The sequence below is a fragment of the Cyprinodon variegatus genome, unplaced genomic scaffold, assembly GCF_000732505.1.
Source record: "Cyprinodon variegatus isolate N-32 unplaced genomic scaffold, C_variegatus-1.0 Scaffold1066, whole genome shotgun sequence".
Lineage (NCBI taxonomy): Eukaryota > Metazoa > Chordata > Actinopteri > Cyprinodontiformes > Cyprinodontidae > Cyprinodon > Cyprinodon variegatus.
Window position 1 is genome coordinate 246083 of NW_015151519.1, and position 18277 is coordinate 264359.

General features: G+C 35.8%; 3 protein-coding genes across 5 annotated transcripts; all 3 read left to right on the forward strand.

The window, feature by feature from the left end:
• The first annotated feature begins 1036 nt into the window (after nucleotides 1-1036).
• On the forward strand, nucleotides 1037-3453 carry LOC107101213 (ferritin, lower subunit-like). Of its 2 annotated transcripts, none has more exons than XM_015400031.1 (5): nucleotides 1037-1151; nucleotides 1752-1855; nucleotides 1977-2123; nucleotides 2695-2820; nucleotides 2897-3453. In XM_015400031.1, exons 2-5 carry the CDS (start codon nucleotides 1754-1756, stop codon nucleotides 3050-3052), a joined length of 531 nt encoding a protein of 176 aa, XP_015255517.1. In that variant the 5' UTR covers nucleotides 1037-1151; nucleotides 1752-1753; the 3' UTR covers nucleotides 3053-3453. The 2 variants fall into 2 exon arrangements, with proteins under 2 accessions (XP_015255517.1, XP_015255518.1); XM_015400032.1 differs by lacking the exon at nucleotides 1037-1151 and adding an exon at nucleotides 1543-1597.
• Nucleotides 3454-4605: 1152 nt separating this feature from the next.
• Nucleotides 4606-10114, forward strand: LOC107101223 (synaptotagmin-1-like). The gene is made up of 9 exons (XM_015400041.1): nucleotides 4606-4744; nucleotides 5891-6097; nucleotides 7774-7952; nucleotides 8036-8134; nucleotides 8266-8433; nucleotides 8635-8802; nucleotides 9177-9291; nucleotides 9414-9547; nucleotides 9636-10114. The coding sequence occupies exons 2-9, from the start codon at nucleotides 5896-5898 to the stop codon at nucleotides 9843-9845; spliced, it is 1275 nt and encodes a 424-aa protein (XP_015255527.1). The 5' UTR covers nucleotides 4606-4744; nucleotides 5891-5895; the 3' UTR covers nucleotides 9846-10114.
• Nucleotides 10115-11789: 1675 nt separating this feature from the next.
• LOC107101224 (dynein assembly factor 3, axonemal-like) lies at nucleotides 11790-18039 on the forward strand. Of its 2 annotated transcripts, none has more exons than XM_015400042.1 (12): nucleotides 11790-11849; nucleotides 12036-12125; nucleotides 14714-14820; nucleotides 14907-15000; nucleotides 15087-15241; nucleotides 15332-15520; nucleotides 15635-15757; nucleotides 15853-15978; nucleotides 16822-16933; nucleotides 17198-17312; nucleotides 17451-17525; nucleotides 17701-18039. In XM_015400042.1, the coding sequence occupies exons 2-12, from the start codon at nucleotides 12044-12046 to the stop codon at nucleotides 17840-17842; spliced, it is 1320 nt and encodes a 439-aa protein (XP_015255528.1). In that variant the 5' UTR covers nucleotides 11790-11849; nucleotides 12036-12043; the 3' UTR covers nucleotides 17843-18039. The 2 variants fall into 2 exon arrangements, with proteins under 2 accessions (XP_015255528.1, XP_015255529.1); XM_015400043.1 differs by having other exon boundaries at nucleotides 15856-15978.
• The last annotated feature ends 238 nt before the right edge of the window (nucleotides 18040-18277 follow it).

Below are 18277 nucleotides of genomic sequence, written 5' to 3' on the forward strand. Positions count from 1 at the left end.
GCTGTAATCTACAGTCCAATCAGCATGTAAAATAAATCACAAGATGTTTGTATGGATATAAAGAAAAAGAGCAGCTTGTACAAATGTACGCCTTCTCTCTCATCTTATCTAAGAGGGATTGGTGATAAAGTACCCTTTTTCAGCCGGGATGTTAAAGGCTATCGTTTAAAGAAGGTATGCTTAATGTAAAAAAAACAACAACAAAAAAAAACCTTATCGGATCGCTAATTCAAACTATTGTAAATACCACTAAGAGCTTTTATATGTTCAGATTAGAGTTCTTCATTAATCATTTACAAAGAAATCATTCAGAAAGCCGTCCAAATATTTAATTAGAAATTCAAAAAATATTGTATCATATTCAAATGATGGGGTTAACAGAAGTGTTTCTTTGGGCTCCTGCACATATAGAGGTAAAAGGTAATGAAATGGCTGATAAGAAAGCTAAAGAGTCGATAAACAAAAGTTAGAGTGATATAAGAATTAACATGAGTAAATAAGAGGTTAAAAGCATTATTAAAAGAAAAATTCAAGAAAAATGGTAGAAACAGTGGGAAGAAGATATAAAGGGATGCTTTACAGAACACAAAGAAATGTTGGGGAAGTTTGATGGAAAATTGGGAGGAACAGAATAAAGGAAAGGATAACAACAAGACTACGGTTGAGACATATAGGACTTAATTCAACATTACAGTTTATGAGAAAACAGGAAACAGGAAGTTGCAATGTATATGGGGAATCCGAAAAGATAGAACATGTTATGTAATAACTGTAGGAAATATCAAAGACATAGAACATAGCTGATTAGCAGTCTTGAAAAGATTAAAGAGCAGTATTGTCTAATACATATTTTAAGGAAAAGCACTTATCAAGCACTTATTTATTGGTAACAGGCTTAGCGAAAAGAATACTTTTTTTTTTTTTTTTAGCATGTTTGTCCTGATCCACACTCCTTACTGGTTGGTGGCAGTAATGCGCCATATAGCTGTTTGCCAACCGTCAATAAATTCTAGAAGAAGAAGAACTATTGTAAATGAATGTTCATGGACAAGTGCGAACGCTAGAGGGCGGCAACGGTTTGTAATCAGCCGTAACCTTTAAAAGAAGAAGCTAGCTTGCTTTGTATTGTGAGGTAAACAAGACGCCAGCAAGTAAGTATTTTTTCAGCTCTAGAAAGAATAAAAGTATCGTCTTTATTTACGATAGTTTTGCCAGTTGTTAAACGAAAATACGCTTGTAATTCTTTTAGGGAACTATATGCTTAAAATATTCACAACAAACTGAATTAGCCTTTTGTTTGTGCTAACGTTGATAGCTTGAGCTACTGTCTAGAGTTGCTTCAAATGTTGATTTAGTATAATGTTAATTTTATGTTATTTTAAACTCCCACTTGTAAGTTTGAAAGTAGAGTGCGTTAGCCTAGTCTAGCTCAAAAGGACAGTTAGCAGTGTATGCTAACGTTACGTCATTGCTAAAATCGTTATCAATCAAGCACACATGATTCCTGTTGGGTGGGAGCATCACAGAGAGCCTTTAAATACTGATGCTGTCAAAGCCTGGTCAACTGGCTTCAGGTAGAAACGGACCAGACGTTTAGGTAAACCTATTCATTTTCACATAGAGACTAAGAAATTTTTACAGAAAAATATTACTTAAATCATTCTGTCTTGTTTGTTTTTATTATAGTGTTTAACCAGTTGTTTTGGGTTTTACATAACACAAGGTCGCTTTTTCTTTTGCTTGTCTTTTAGAAATGCAGACTGCCGTGAAACAAAACTATCATGCGGAGACTGAAGGAGACATCAACAAGCTCATCAATCTGAAACTCACTGCTTCTTACACCTACCTTGCCCTGGTAAGTCTATTTTACTCTTAACTGTTAAAATAACTTATTAATTTAACCCTTTTGCTGACTCATTGGATTTAATTCTGTTTTCTGTGCCATAATCACGAATATTTCTTTCTTTGTATTTCAGGGCATGTATTTTGACAGGGATGATGTTGCCTTGCCACACTTCTCCAAGTTTTTCCTGGAGCGCTCTGTGAAGGAGAGAGAACAGGCTGAGAAGCTGCTGGAATACCAGAACACCAGAGGGGGTCGGATCCTGCTTCAGACCATCGCTGTAAGTATTGAAGAGTTTTATTGATTCCACAAAACCTGAGTTGTATCAAGTTCCACCATCAGGCGGTTTTCCCACCCATCTGCAATGCGGTGAAGTTATTGGCTTCAGAACAGGCGTTTAACCTTGGGCCGGTTTGAAGTACAGCTCAAATGTTATGCATACTGAAATGTCATAAGCTATTTTTTTTTAAATGAACAGTTAATGGTAAATAAAGGGGGAGGGGGCATTGAATAACAATAGCTTACTTCAGATTGGCAGTTAGTAGATTAAACATTTTTAAAAGGTAAAATGACTGGTGTTTCGGGTAGATGTGGTCATTTAATTAAACAAGGTATAAAGTTTAAATTTAACCTGCACTCAATTTGGAAAAAAGGCTAATTTTAATATATACTTTATTTTTTTTTGCAACAAGGATTCTAGTCTGGAACATAACTTGAAAGCAAAAGTTATAATATTGCCATAAAATGCTTTGTAAGAGCAAGTTTTGGGAGGTCAAATGTGATTAAAGAGCTGAAGTTGATATACTGGGCTGTAGAAGCGTTTTTGTTTTAATGTCCTATCTGTTTTCTAGAAACCAACTAGAGAGGACTGGACTGGAGGTCTGGATGCTTTGACCTTTTCCCTGAAATACCAGAAGTCCCTGAACACTTGTATCCTTGATGTGCATGGCAGAGCTGGTAGCCACAATGACCCACATGTGAGTTTAGCTCTGATTTTTAACAAAAACGTATTCTATTTTTGTTTTTTGCATCACATTTTAATTTCTTTTCCAGCTGTGTGACTTCCTGGAGCAGGAATTTCTCATCGACAGCCACGATACCATCAAAAAGCTAGGCGACTACATTGGCAGTCTGACCCGCCTTACTTCATCTGAACCTCATGGATCCATGGGAGAATACCTGTTTGATAGACACACTCTAAAAGATTAAACTACTCCATCCATGGTTTCACGTTTACAAAAATGAACAAACAGGTCAAAGCTGCATTTATTTCTGTAAAAGAAAACTTGACAATATTTGCACATTTAACCCTAAACTCCTTTCTTTTGTAGCAAAACTTCAAGAATAGGTCAAATGTTAACTGGAATAAACACAGCCTTTCTAAAATAACTTTTAAAGATGTTCTCATGATTTTGTAGCAGAGTGCCGTGATGATATGCTGTTACTTTGAAATGACTCACATTTGAGCCGTACCATGTCTCATACATTCCTAGGTTCTGTGTGTCTCTTTTTGCTTAAATGGAAATCATTTTGATTCAAACAAAAAAAGGTGTTTTAATATCTGGAAATGTATTGGAAACAATAAATAAAGTCCAATTATGTATAATAAACATTTTGGTGCTGTTTTTTTCCCTTCGGATTTTTCATGCAGTCTGAGGACTGGTTCAGTCATGTCTGTTCTGGTCAGATTTTGCTTACTCATGGTGTCTGTGGAGTAGGACATAAATTATACGATGGTTTGTGGCTGAAATTCTGACTAAGTTATAATGATATGGTTGCTGAAGCAGCTTTGAATAAGTACAGTTGGTTTTAAAAATGACACTTTGTGATGTGAAAACAATGATTACCTGAAAAAAGGTTGAGCTGTAAGGTAAAATTCAACATGTATAGATGAGCTGGGAAATAAACACTTAATTGAAGCAACTCTGGATTAAATTTCAGCTTTTTAGTTGAAACTGCCAATAATCTGATCTGTTCAGCTCTCAACCTATAAGGTTTTCTTCAAATTTTTTTTCCTTTAAGTTTGTAGATGTGTTTGAAAGTTTCACCCCTTTGTTACACAAAGCATTGGACCTTTTTCTACAACTTAAGCAATCTAACTGGTCAGGAAGCTTGTTAAAAGGAAATGCAAGAGTGTTTATATGGGATCTGGTTGTGAAAAGGAAAATCATGCAGATTTTTCTGAATACCTTGTTAATGATTTGATCAAACCAAAATGTAGGGGGTTTTTTGGCCTTTAATCGGAGCAATGAAAAACTACAGTAAAACAGAGTATCAAGTGAACCGATTGAAAAATCAATCAAGATGGCTGAAGATGCAGTATGAAATACCAGTGTTTAACTGAAATGAATCTAGTTTGGTGTGTAAAAGTGAAGTTTGCATGTCAGCACTTCTTGGGATTACACTTTGGTAAAATGAACAGAAGAAAAGCAACAACTGAAAGTTGTTTATAGATTAACAGCTATGCTGAGGGGATTAGAGAAGGGCTGGATGCACAATCTCTTCAGTCTGATGAGTAAACAAACACTGCCATTAATACTGCAGTAACTTCACTACATTAAGAATTTTCATTGGTTTTATTCTTTGGTTTATATCAGAGCACCAGTAGTAAAAAAGAAATACCTGTTTTTATACAGTATGCAACAGATGCGTCGTCAGCCTTCTTATATCAGGAGGAGGGGGGTGGGGGATTAAATGATAACACTGCTCTAGTGATTTGTCAGTACTTTGATGGAATGGGTTTCAGGAAGCTTGCCAGCCAGGGACAGCAATAGGAGAGGTCTGATTGGAGTCTGAGGGCTCCGACGAGCCAAAGTGGATGTGAAAAGGAAAACATCTAAAACTAAAAGTCTTTCCAAATCTGTTCTCCACATAGAGAGAAATCAGGGAAGCCAACAGCAGGTAAGAGAAAAATTAAATCAATATTTTGGTCTTAATAAAAAGGGATCAGTGAGGAAAAATTACATTTGTTTCATAACATTGTGCACAAATCAAATACAAGAGTACGTAATCCTGGTTGTGCTTTATTTCAAAAATAATAAACGGATGTCTGCAACAAAAAATATATGTTGACTTTTGAATTAATAACTATTTGTTTTTTTTTTTACTTTTACTTTTTTTGCGGATTTTGTTTTTTTAATGTTGGGGACATAAACCAAAATTAAATTACATTACATTATTTCACATCACTTCTTTCATCCATCCATCTATTGTTGCATCTCAAATGCTGCTGTAGGCTTTATATAGATGACGCAGTTTTTGGCTGTATAAGAAAAAAGTCATTCCACATCTTTTTCAATTTTTGTATTCATTTAATTTTTTCATTGGTTTCCTAGATCCCCATGTATAATGTAGAAGACTAACTGTAAATTGCAAATGCAATAAGTCTTACTTATCACACAACTATTTAAATCTCTAAATATTTTTTTATTTCCTTTTTTATAAATAATTTGCTTCAGTGGATTATAATCATTTTGCTTAACAATTATCAGTAATGAAAATATGTCTAATCACTTTATAACATGGAAAAATAGTCTGTGTCATTACATAATACCTAAACTTTATGTACATGCCTGTAAAAAGCCATCAAAAAACAAGCTTTAAGATGAAAGAGGAAATAAAAAGGATGAAAACAGGTAATATAAGATTTAAAAAAAAATTAAAGATAACATCTTCTGTTTCAAGAGAATTTTTCGTTTCCAGAGAATTGTGGATTATTATTGCACAGCCAGATTTTAATCCAGCACAGCAGAGAGCATGATCAAGGGAAAAATGGGGTTGGGATGAACATGGGAATGAAAGCCTGGGTTATGGGATGAAGGAGATGACAGACAGTATGCGAGTAACAGAGGGATTAAGGTCAGCCATGTTGAGCATCTGGCTTAAGAGATGTCCTATGCTCCTGGTCCTTACAGCAACACATGATCAGAGGGATTACATAGCATACATGCAAAAATGTGTCACAGCTCACTGAAGAGCCAACTACAGAGGGACAGCTAACAGACTGAACCAAGAATACTGGCTGCACTGACTTTACTGTTTTCACAGCTGAGATGAGGCTGGTCAGTGGCGGGCTCCGGGCCCGAAGGGCCGCTGAGCCGTCCGAACCAGAATCTGAGGAAACAACGGAGCCGTCCCATCATGAGCACGTTCATCCAGAACACCATCATGAACACATGCATCCAGAACATCATCCAGGACATGACTACAACCACATGAAGGAGAAGTTCATGAATGAGCTCCATCACCTACCAAGTAGGACACAGACACAAACAAGATCTATTCCTCTGCTGGAATAAACTGATTAATAGTCTCACTTCTGACTAATTCTTTAAAATAAAAACTTTCTGTTTAATAGAACTGCAAAATGACATTTTAATATTGTTTTAAGGTTTTCTAATTTTTTTTTATTTTGCCACTATAAACATCAGTGCAATAGGACTTAGCGGATTGGAGAAAACTAAAACTGAACCTTTAGGCCACACATCCAAAACCCTTTCTGTAGAAAAAATATAAATAAAAATAGAAAAGCAGCCCTGCTGCAGCTTATCATGCTGTGGGATTTTATTTTCACCAGAACAAGGAAATACTATTAAGGATCGATTTGAGCAGGAAACAGAAAAACATTTCAGGCTGTTACATCTGATTGATCAAAGCATGATATGTGTTTAGAACGGCCCAGACAAAGTAGAGACAGATAACCAAATAAGAGTAGAATTGTAGGATCTAATATTCTCAGATGTTCTCCATCCTCTCTGACTTTCTTTAGTAGCAATGCATAGCCGCACTGCAAAAGCAATCCAGAAATAAGTAAATATTTCTTAGATTAAGTGTATTAAACTATAATTTCAGTAGGTAAATAAGGTGATTTGGCAAGAGAATGAATATTTTTACTCTTAAAATAAGGTAATTAGGTAATATTCACTTGAAATAAGACAATGAAATAATTTTTTCATATTTTAAATGTAAATTGTCTTGTTCTATTGGTGACGTGTCTCACTTAGCTCCTCAATTTAAGGGAAAAAAATACCCTTATTTTAAGAAGAAATTATTTATTTAAATTTGCATTTGAAGTGTTTTAGAGATGTATTTTAGAACATCTAAAAATCTAACTGTAACCATAGGTCATGCTACTAGAAAATGCCTCAGAAGCTGACTACGAAGCATGATGCACATGTTATAGCTTTATATGTAACTGAATTTTGAAATTTCATCTAATTATTCTATATGGTTATTTGTTTTTTTTTTTGTTTTTTTGTTTTTTTGCATTGGCCAGTCTAACAAAATTCAGAACAAACACAAAAAAACTGTAAAAATTTAAAAAGTTTAAGGGGCATGCAATCTTTGCATTAAACACAGCTTTTTTATGAAATAGTGTTTTGAAGAGTATTCTGCTAAAAAAAAAAAAACAGTAAATCCAAAAAACACAAAATAAAATCCAGTGGGACTTTGTTTCCAAGTCTGAAGATGTTTCGCTTCCCATCTAGGAAGCTTTTTCAATTCAAAATATCAGAAATAGCGTTGAGTTCAAGGTATTTAGAGTGGACCAAAAACAAAGTCTTGTTTTGCCTTAGAAAAACAGTAAAGCCTTAGATTGCAGTGGTAAAGAGCTGAGTTATACTTATTAGGCTCATACAGAGGCACTCCCAGCTGGAGGAGTGTTATTATTATCTGATTGTGGAGAAGGGTGTTAACAAACTAAACACACGCTCAACAAACCCTCTACAGATAACTGCATGCTTTTACAATCCTTAAGAATGAGACAAAAGCTTTTAGCTTAATTTCTTTCCTCCAAAAACATATATTTTATATATCACAAAGCAACATGTCTTAAAAAAGCAACTCAAATTCCTTAAACTGATTTTTATTAGAACTGCAGTCTGCTTGCATGTTGTAAATATGGGATGAATTCATCCCCCCCTGTTTTGCAGTTCCAATGTGGGCAGTGGGAGCCATTGTTGTGCTGGTCCTGGCTTTAGTGGCATGCTTCATTTTCTGTGTTTTCAAAAAATGCTTTGCAAAGAAGAAAAAGCCGAAGAAAGTGAGGGAGAGGAAGGCTGGGGGTCGCCGCAGAAAGGAGAAGGATGGTGATGGAGAGTCAGGAGAAAAGGTTGGTTTACTGATGTTAGGCTGTTGATATTTTACTTGGTAAACTGCTTTGTGATCAATCTTGTCTCATGTTTTATGTTGCAGGAAGGAGATGGGAAAAAGGATGGAGAAGAGGAAGAGAAAGAACAGGAGAAGTTGGGCAAGTTGGAGTTCTCCTTGGATTACAATTTCACAGATTGTCAGGTAGGCACTGCATGTAAACAGATGGATCCATTAAAAATACTTTATATTTGCGATGAGAACACAAAGATTCATTAACAGATAGTTTTCCACTGTAACTTCATACTAAACATGTTTTTTTCTTTCTTTTAAAGCTCATAGTGGGCATCCTTCAGGCTCAGGACCTTGCTGCAATGGACATGGGGGGGACTTCAGACCCCTATGTCAAAGTTTTTCTGCTTCCTGACAAAAAGAAGAAATATGAGACCAAAGTTCAGCGTAAAAACCTGAGCCCTGTTTTCAACGAGACTTTTATTTTCAAGGTACCTCAACACAGACCACATTTTATCGATAAAGTTCCTTCTGCTGTTATATTATATTCATAACTTATTGCAGGACTGATGTGGGTGAAGATTTTCCTATCCTAGTAATGTTAATGTAGCTTAACTTCGTCACTTGTTGTGTGCAAACAATCATCTGCTTTCCTCTATTTCAAATCAAGTTTTAACATTGTTCCTTCTTAGATCCCGTACGCGGAGTTGGGCGGAAAAATTTTGATTCTGCAGGTTTTCGACTTTGATCGTTTCTCCAAACACGACATGATCGGTGAAATAAAGATTCCCATGAGCAGCGTTGATCTGGGCCAGCCCATGCAACAATGGAGGGACTTAGAAAGCGGGGAGAAGGAAGAGGTACAGTGGAGTGTTTGTGAGAACAGTATTATCAACTATTCAGATAAATGTTTACTGTTATGTTTGATATAGATGAGGCCTAAAACAGGCTTAACTTTCATGAGACTTTGGTTGCAGGCTTTTTTTATTTTATACCAAAATTATCAGATATATATATATATATATATATATATATATATATATATATATGGCTTTTATGCTGTAAGAATAATCTGATTGAGGGTTTAATACGTTAACTTTTGAAAAATTTATATAGCCTCCATACCAAGAGGCCCGTGGCAACTAAAGTCTTGTAATTTAAATCAGGAAAAATATGTGGGCTGTTCCTTTAAACACTATTTCCACAAATTCTGACAATTTTTTTCTGTCTTCAGGAAAAATTGGGAGACATATGCATTTCCTTGCGCTATGTACCCACTGCTGGAAAACTGACTGTAAACATCATGGAGGCAAAAAATCTCAAGAAAATGGATGTTGGTGGTTTATCAGGTAACAAAACGCCTAATTTTCCTCCATTTTGACAATATTGTCAATATTCTCTCACTTTGTAGCCTGGAGGGGAACTGCAAACCCCAAAATGATATACTATATAATGCTCCCTCTTTTTTTAGATCCTTATGTGAAGATCGTTCTGCAACAAAATGGGAAGCGGATTAAGAAAAAGAAAACAACAGTAAAGAAAAACACCCTCAATCCCTACTTTAATGAAAGCTTCAGCTTTGAAGTCCCCTTTGAACAAATACAGGTGGGCTTTGCCTTATTGCTTTCTTTACAGTGTTTCTCATCTTAAAGAGGAAAGATAGGATTTCATTATTTTATCTTTATTTTTCCAGAAAGTGCAGGTTGTCATCACAGTGTACGACTATGACAAACTTGGAAGCAATGACCCCATAGGGAAGACCTTTATGGGCTATGGAGCTACAGGTGTCGGCTTGCGCCACTGGTCGGACATGCTTGCCAATCCTCGACGTCCAGTAGCCCAGTGGCACACCCTCATGCCTGAGGAAGAGGTGGACGCAGCACTTAAAGCTAAACCTCGTTAAGAGCAGGACCTGATCCAGCACTGAGTCCATCTGGGAGGTTTGGGGGGTTTTAAAGTAGTTTTTGTTCAGTTTTTCATGTTTTCTTTCACGGCCCTATGAATAAAAGCACCAGAGAACCCGTCTCCTCAGGGTAGAACTTGATTGGACGTGAGCTTTTCCTCTTAGGGACTTTTGGACCCAAATCATTGCTGAATCCCTTTTTTTGTTTGTTTGTAACTCGTCTTTACTTTGTATTTCTATGTGCCTGTGTACAATACAGATCATGTTGGTTTGGCTTTCTATGTTTCCTTTAAATTTTAAAATCTGAGTTTCAATATTTGGAAAACCTACTTAGAAATAATATTCAGAATCTGTGAAACTCTTTATATATATTAAAATATTTGCTAATTCTTGTGCTTTTCTGTAATAAATTCCTTCTCTATCAAAATAAAGAAGTTTTGACAGTTTTACAAAATCACTTCTTCCCTTTTAGATAGATCAGCACCAGTCCAAGGTATAAGCAAACTTAGAAAATGCTGATGAAAAACATTATTACCATCGAGTAAGTGGAGAGATGTGCAATTTGTAAAAGGAAAGCAACTAAGAAAATCCTTTATACTGTAACTTGAGGGTTTGGTAAGACGGGGTCAATGGTTAGAGCTGTTTAATCACACATGCTTGTGTCTGAACTTTTCATGTACAATTTAAGTGTTTGTAAATAAAAGTACACACAACAGTCTTTTTCTGTTTTTTCCTTAAAAGTCACAGCCGAACCTTATAATGTTAAAATGTTTTAAATACTTTCAAACTGGACTGTTTTATTACAATTATGTCATAATATGTATTTCATCTGAGTTAAATGAAGCCTCTTATTCTGGAAATTATTCAAGTAAACTATTAGATGTTATCAGTTTTCACCTAACCCTGCACTTTCCTTATCCATTTCACTATGCTTGTTAATAAATTACATAAAATATGAGTTTTAATTAACTCAAGTTTCTTTAAATATTTCCATTACATCATCTTAAGGTACCTTACAAAAGAAAAACAAGCAATTCTATTCAATCCTATGATACAAAGTTAAATAAATTCAAATTCAATACTAATTATCAAACTGGAAAGCATCTCATCTCTTTAAAAGTAAACCCCACAGATTGTACAAAGTCCATGACTTTAAAAATATCTATCCTCCTGGAAGAGCATAAAGTGACAGAAGACCATTGACTTCCCAGCAATGCCTCATACTGATCATGCATGTAGCAACAGTGGGAAGTAAAATTCCCCTTTGACAGGAAGACTCAATGAGAATGGCCATATGCCCCGACTGACTTGGATATTGGGAGACTGAACAATATTACAAAAAATAAACAAAGCAGGAAAGACCTATAGTAGGTTCTTAGTTAAGGAAAGAGTATGATGGAGGTATAGTGGCTTCATCTAGGACATACAGATATGACACAAAAATGATATTACCAAAACCAAAAATGTATCCTTAAAAGTAGGATAAAAAAATTGTAATTATCCAGTCTGATTATTTTTAACCTGTGTTTTCTTTCAGGAAAGCCTAATAAAATAATAGGGGAAATTGAACAATAACAAAGAATTATATATTCAAATTAAAATATTTCTTGAGACTACTGTAATGTATTGCCAAATAAGTAAATAAACTATTTATAGCACCTTTAACAGATAGATTGCAATGTGATTTGCAGAAATTGGATAAAATAGAGCACAAATATAGATGTAGTGTATTAACATAGACCAACTAATTCAAATATTTCCAGGCTGTAAAATTTAATTTGTGATTTGTTGACTGCAAAATCAGGCTGAATGGAGAACGTGGCCTCTATATATGTATCTACTGAGGCCCCCTCCCTTCAGCCTTCGGATGGGGCTCTCCTAACAGTGATTCACCATCTCACCGCTAGGTGGCTCCCTACTATGGACAGCGTTGCCTAGCAACTGAACTCAAACTTTTTGCCAGGATTTCAACATCCCCGCTGCTGTTTATCCACCTTGCATGAGGTTAGTGTTTAACCTATCTTTTGCGGACTTTATCGCTCTTTTGAAACCTGTCATTTCTAGCCTAAAACTGAAGTATATGTTTTGTCTGCGTTATTGGTAGCAAAGTAACATCGACTGAAGAGCAACATGTTCGGGCTCTTGGTGAAGCCCAAACATAAGGACTGATGTTTCCCTGTTTCTGTTCAGATTACAGGATGAGTGCGGGTCGGGTGTCTGAAGGAGCCGGTTGTATTACCTGGTGGGGCTTCAGTCCAGCCAGAAATTTGCTCAGTTTTGGTAAGAAGCTGCAGATGTTTTCATATTTGGATCATAAACTGCACGTGCGTTTCCGATTGGTTTAAAGCGGCACGCGCCAGCCAATTAGTGGATCAGAAGGCTCCCAAATCAACAATACTGGGTATTTTTTTAGGGGTTTCTTTGCAACTAAAAATTAACAATAAAAATAATAAAATTCATATTTGTCAGCGCACAGTCATGTTTTACAAATTATTAAAAAAATAATCTGAAGGGATTAGCAGCTGATATTTAATGCATTCTAATTAAATACGTTTTTAATTGACGTTTAGCAATACAATAATTAACAGAAGTAAAAAAAACAATCCTGATTACCCACATATTATACAAATAAATAATAAATATATAATTATGGCAGAAATTATACCTCTTTAAGATTTCCATTTTTCAAATGTGAATCAAAGCTCTATCCATGCATACCACCTTGCAGCATCATGCTGTTTTAGGTCATGAGGGTACACCTTGGATGTGTTAATGCAGAAAACTGAAACGCTTTTCTTTACGATCAAAGCTGATTTTTACCAGTATATCCCGAAAAGGCTACAATTATGAGTACAATAAATATGTGTTCTGTTTTAAGAACAATCTTATTCTGGGCTTTTGGTAAAATTAGTTTTGATTAATTTAATTGTGAGCAACAATCAGCTCCAGAACTGAAACCATGTTTTTCTTTTAAAAATAAAATCTAACAATGATTTATTTAAACATACTTATTGTAACTTCACCCCACCTTTCCAATAAGCATACAGTCTGGATTTCTTAAAAATTCTTTAGTCTGTTCTGGATGCTAATTTATTATAACTGTGTCTAAACAGTTTTTGCCTTTTTTTTTTTACCCATGTCAAATATTTATTCATCTCATTATAAAACACCTATGCTAACTGAATGCAAGTAGGCAAGTGAAATTTCACCTCTGTAGCACCTTTCACAGACCTATACGTCACAAAGGACTTCAAAAGGGCAAAGCCATTAGAAAACACATTTTACATTTAGAATATATTGACAATGTGTATGTTTAACATGGTGTAGGCAAAATTGTGAGTTAATAATAACTCATAATAAAGTCCATTATTGTCCCTCAGTAGGGAAATTCAGCTGAACAAGCAGCAAATTGAAAAGCAAGTGAAAGCATGCAGAATCCCAAAGGTAATATATGACAGCAATTAGAGTAGGAGCAAATTTAAAACATGAGGAAGAAAATGAATCTATTAAAAGAAATATCCTCAGATTCATTAACAGCAGAGTAAAATTAAAATTTTGTATGTTCCTTTTCAAGATCATATTTTCTTGATAATACAAAACCCCCCGAATGCTTGCACTTAAAAAACACTCTACAAAGACAACGGAACAACAGCAGGTATGTAAACAGCTTATTGAACTTGTTGGGAGCAATGGCTATAAAGTCTAATAGCTGCTGGGAGGAAGGATCTGTGAGGATGCTCCTTTGTGCACCTTAGATGAAGCATTCTGGTGCTGAAGGAGATCTGTAGTTCGAGAGACACTGTCTCATTGTGTTGCTTTTTGTTAAAAGCTCTTTTGTGCCCTACCATCTCTTTTGGACAGGGAATTAGACCCTAGACCCTAGTTAGATTTTAACCTCTAAAGCACAGAGGGTCTCAGGACCAAAGTCTGCCTGAAATTACATATTTGAATTAAAGCAAGTACAGCTCCAAAACTATAAACTGGAAATATAATTGTTTGTATTTTAATAATAGAAAGGCATTGAGGAATGCTTTTCAGATGGAATCACTATTTTAAATGTCACCATGTCTGATTTATAGGTGATTAAACAAAGAAAAAATGAAAAATATTTAGCCTCGCCAAATTTTTTTTTCAAAATAAACACAACAAAACACACTGAAACCCCATATGAAACTCTAGATGAACCCTCAGACTTTATAGATCCACATCTTGAATACAACTCAAGCAAATTTGGACTGAATAAGTTTTAGTTGGCAGTGTGCTAGGTGGAAATGGGATTTTTGGCATAGTGCAAAAAATGCATTTTGCCACTCATAAAAGGGAATCTGGCCAGACAAACATGCTGATTTACATAATTGGAGACCTTCTGCAAAAGCAAAGCCTTTGCTCCTAAGATATCACCAAACTAAATAGAAAATAAGAATAACAGAGCAATGATATCACCAAACTACATAGAAAATAAGAATAACAGAGCAAGCTTATGTAACGTATGCGATCACATCACCTGAAATAGTTGCACAATTAGCTCTCACCCCTCATTGGAAGGGTTTGAGCCTCTACTGTAGTTTCCAATGATGTTTCCATTAGGGGGTGCAGATAAATATCTGCTGTTGCCTTACCTTCGCAGAGTTACATGTCAGGTGGAATTTTAGATCTCATTTTATTTTTTTTACAGCTATAAAACAAAAAGTACTTGTAAAAAATTATTTTGAAACATGTTTTAGGAATTTTAAAGCCCCATTGGAAAAGGCATGTGGACAAAATACCATGTCGCTGTGTTTTGGCCATTTTTATAAATAGATAAACATGATGACCTTTGTGTTTAGTACTGGATGCTGAAAAGTGTTATATGTGATGTTTGTGTCCAGGTCCAGAGAAGTCTGAAGGAGAAATAAATGTACTGTTAGTTGGCAGTGGGGATCCAAGACATATTCTGAAGACTATTGCAGATTCTTCAGCAAAACAAAAACTTCATGTGAGCAGTAATTTAATTTCTGTCTTTAAACACAGACAAGTGGTGGGTAAATGCAGCAAGAGTTACACATGGTCTCTGTTCTGTAGATATGGGTGATGGAACAAAGCATGGAAGTCGTGGCTCGGCAGCTGCTGCTTCTCTACATTACACTTATACCAAAGGAAACGATGGGAATTAACGGTACATTTTGCTTTGATGAATTTATCATTTTATAAAAGCAACATGCTTCTAAAACTTTTTCGATTCGTTTTTGGGGGTTTTTCCAGAGAAGACAGAAGTTTTCTTGGAGCTTTTTGGAAATGCTGAAATACGCAGTCAGACTGAAGAGACGCTGCGGCAAGCAGCATCACAGCTCATTCTCTCCGTTACTGAAACAGTGGAGGATGCCATGCACGCCTGCCTGAACACAACATTTCTTAAGGTAAAACCGGCTAATAAACCTTTTTACTATGGTGCTAAAAGCAGAAGACAAAATTGCAAATGATTAAAAATTGACTGAATCTTTCTACAGTTTAAGGAGCGAGATGAACTGGCCAGGATATTCAAGCTGTGGATCCAGCAAATTTCATCCTCAGGTTCTTCTCCTGTCGTCATGTCCAAAGCCTGGGATTATCGTGTCAGGCAGCATCTCGGTACGCGTTACGACTCCAGGAAGGGATGTTTTGACTGGGACCTTAAAATGAAGCTGCATGAGAAGGGGGTGATGTAGAATTTTCACACTTTATCTTTTTTTTTTTGCAAAATAACTGTTACAGAAAATATTATGTTTCAGTAAATACAGAGTTTTGTTGTTATTTTTTTTTTGTCCGTGTAGTGTGGAGTCATAAGCACCAAGCAGTATATGCAGTGGAGAGAAAAGGGATTGGCATTTGAAATGAGGGAAGGCGTCTACCAAAGAACCAATCCCACTTTAGTCTCCACAAGAGTTTTTAATCATGTGAGTGCATATCTATTTTGATGAACTAAAGAGTTTCGATATGCAATATGATAATCAAAATAATTTCTTTTTTTTTTATTGCACTTGTTTCTCAGCAGAAGGGAGACAAGGTTGGCTTTCAAGGCTATTGGGGAGACATTGTTTCCAGCCCTTATCTCTCATTTGGTATTGAAACTGATGACGAGAGCCTGTTGAGAACACAGAACAGGCAACACGTCAAGGTAAAATAGAGCTGCATTAATTGCCTTTCAAACTGTTATATTGATTTGATGTACATTTAGTTACACACGAAATATTCATACCATTTAAACATTTAAAAGTTTGTCACTTTACCTCCATACCTGGGAGAGAAAACGTCTCCTTCACTGTCTACTTAGACATGACACTTCACCCCCCTTTCCTGCTGTCGATGGTTAGAGCTCCTGGTGGTGCCTGTGTGCGACAGCCTTGCTTCTCTTAGTGTGCCCCATGGCAGCTGTGGCTACAATTTAGCTTATCACCACCAGTGTATGAATGAAGGAATGACTGATTGTAATGTAAAGAGCTTTAGATTTGATAAAGCACTGACTATATAAATACATGCTATTTACCAGCTAAAGAGGTAGATTATCATAAATTAAATAAATCATATCATAAATATTTAATGAAAGAAAGAAATTCACATGGAAGAAGTTATCAGTAGGTAGATGTCTAATCACAAGGCTACAACATAGTGATTTAAATCAAAAAGCATTTAAGTTTAGCATGTCCTAGTCAAAGTCTAGACCAAAACCGAAAAACCGAAAGTTGTTTTGTGAAGAAATGGCTGGTAAAAAGATATTGTGTTGTAATTGCTGTGAAAACTGGTTTCACAAAGTTGTAATACACCAAATTGATATATGAGAGTGAATACAAAGACATATCCATCACTTTAATTTGAAAAGCTTTCCTATTGTCTATAATTATAATTTTTTTTTTTTACTTCACACATTAAATCAAAATAAAATAACGTTTCTAATGATTGTGCTCTTATGTTGACGATGTGTTGTTTTGTTTTTTTTCCTTTCCTTTTCTCCCCTGCACAGACAGCCCAGGATATCTCTTGTTCTAACATGCAGGGATTGTTCCAGTCTCTGTCCAGCAGAGGGCGCTGCCTCACCACCGCTCATTCAGACGCAGAGAAGACTCCCAAACTGAGTCAGTAAAAATCATTTAGCAGGTTAAAGGTTTTGATAGACAATTTACAACAACTGAAATGTTTACCCTAAAATGATACCAGAATTTGCATGTAAAAAGACATTTTAACAAGAAATTATCTTGTTTTATTATCAAGCCTTAATGATCAGTTACTTCTCTTCCTCAGACCATTCTTAAAAAAAAAAAAATATATATATTGTTATATTTAGAAAAGCCACTAATTTTACGTCATTGTCAAAATTAATTTTCTTCATTCTTCCTCAGATTTGATGCAGCTCAGTGGGGTCTCTGTAACATTTCTGCCATTGGACTCTCTTCAGAAGCTCCCATTGAAGCAGAAGTACTGCCATTACTTCAACACAATATATTTCTCTGCCAAGTGAGAGGATTTACCACCAGTATCCTTTTCCTAGACCTGATCTAAACCTTATAAGTCTCCCTCTATCTTTATCCTGCTATTGTCCACTGACTGCAGATTTAACTGCTGAGTATGTTTAATTTCTGTCTTTCTGTAAAGCTGCGTGCACCAGTTGGGCCCCATGATGAGACAGATTGCTGCACCAGACGCTGTGCTTGTCGTGGAGCTGGCCAAGTGAGGGTTTTTATAGAAACATGGCTTGTTACCATGGTAACTCTACAGTCACAAGTGCAGTGACTGCTATGTATCTGTGCTTGATTTTGCTTATTCACTGACACTATGTATAAAGTTCATAACATGTGTGATTGCAGGGTTTTTATTGAAGTTTGTGTGTGATTGTGTGCTTCAGGTACATTTTGGATCTAAACAAAAGACAAGAAGCAGGCTTTGTGGAGAAAGTGGCGAGCTTGGCTCTAGAGGCGGGATTTGAACCCTGGCGTGAGCACGCCGCCGATGACGTCTATGCAGTTTTTGTTCCGCAGAAGAAGTGAAAACGTTTTGCTTCATGACAGCTCTCACTGGTTCAGCTGTAACCACACAATTGTAAAGTTGTGACAGAAGCACAACACCTCCAGAGGCATGTTTCTAGGGTCTTTGAACTAAAAATTGTAATTAGATTGCATTTAGGTTTGGTATGTACTCTGATTTATAGTGTGAATAGCTGTAAAGCATCAACTCTTTAAAAGAAAAACAGAAAATAGATATGCATGATATGTAGTTTATGAAAGAAATAAAAGGTTTGAATGTAATAACATTAAGTTGTTTACCAGATTCTTTTCAGTTGAGAGATTTTCCAGCTGACACTTCCTTACTTTTCTTAGGGCAAACAGAGATATTGCAGAGCTGTAATATCTATACTAACTGTACTGTTAGAAGGGCCTTTCTTATTATTACTTTGGCTACAGCTCCACTCATCCAGACTTCTG

Coding starts and splice junctions, on each gene's coding strand:
- LOC107101213 (XM_015400031.1), top strand. CDS start 1,754: ATGCAGACTGCCGTGAAACAAAACTATCATGCGGAGACTGAAGGAGAC. Junction 1,856..1,976: donor CTTACACCTACCTTGCCCTG/GTAAGTCTATTT, acceptor TTTGTATTTCAG/GGCATGTATTTTGACAGGGA. Junction 2,821..2,896: donor GTAGCCACAATGACCCACAT/GTGAGTTTAGCT, acceptor TTTCTTTTCCAG/CTGTGTGACTTCCTGGAGCA.
- LOC107101223 (XM_015400041.1), top strand. CDS start 5,896: ATGAGGCTGGTCAGTGGCGGGCTCCGGGCCCGAAGGGCCGCTGAGCCG. Junction 6,098..7,773: donor TGAGCTCCATCACCTACCAA/GTAGGACACAGA, acceptor CCTGTTTTGCAG/TTCCAATGTGGGCAGTGGGA. Junction 8,434..8,634: donor ACGAGACTTTTATTTTCAAG/GTACCTCAACAC, acceptor GTTCCTTCTTAG/ATCCCGTACGCGGAGTTGGG.
- LOC107101224 (XM_015400042.1), top strand. CDS start 12,044: ATGAGTGCGGGTCGGGTGTCTGAAGGAGCCGGTTGTATTACCTGGTGG. Junction 15,001..15,086: donor GGAAACGATGGGAATTAACG/GTACATTTTGCT, acceptor GGGTTTTTCCAG/AGAAGACAGAAGTTTTCTTG. Junction 15,521..15,634: donor TGAAGCTGCATGAGAAGGGG/GTGATGTAGAAT, acceptor TTGTCCGTGTAG/TGTGGAGTCATAAGCACCAA.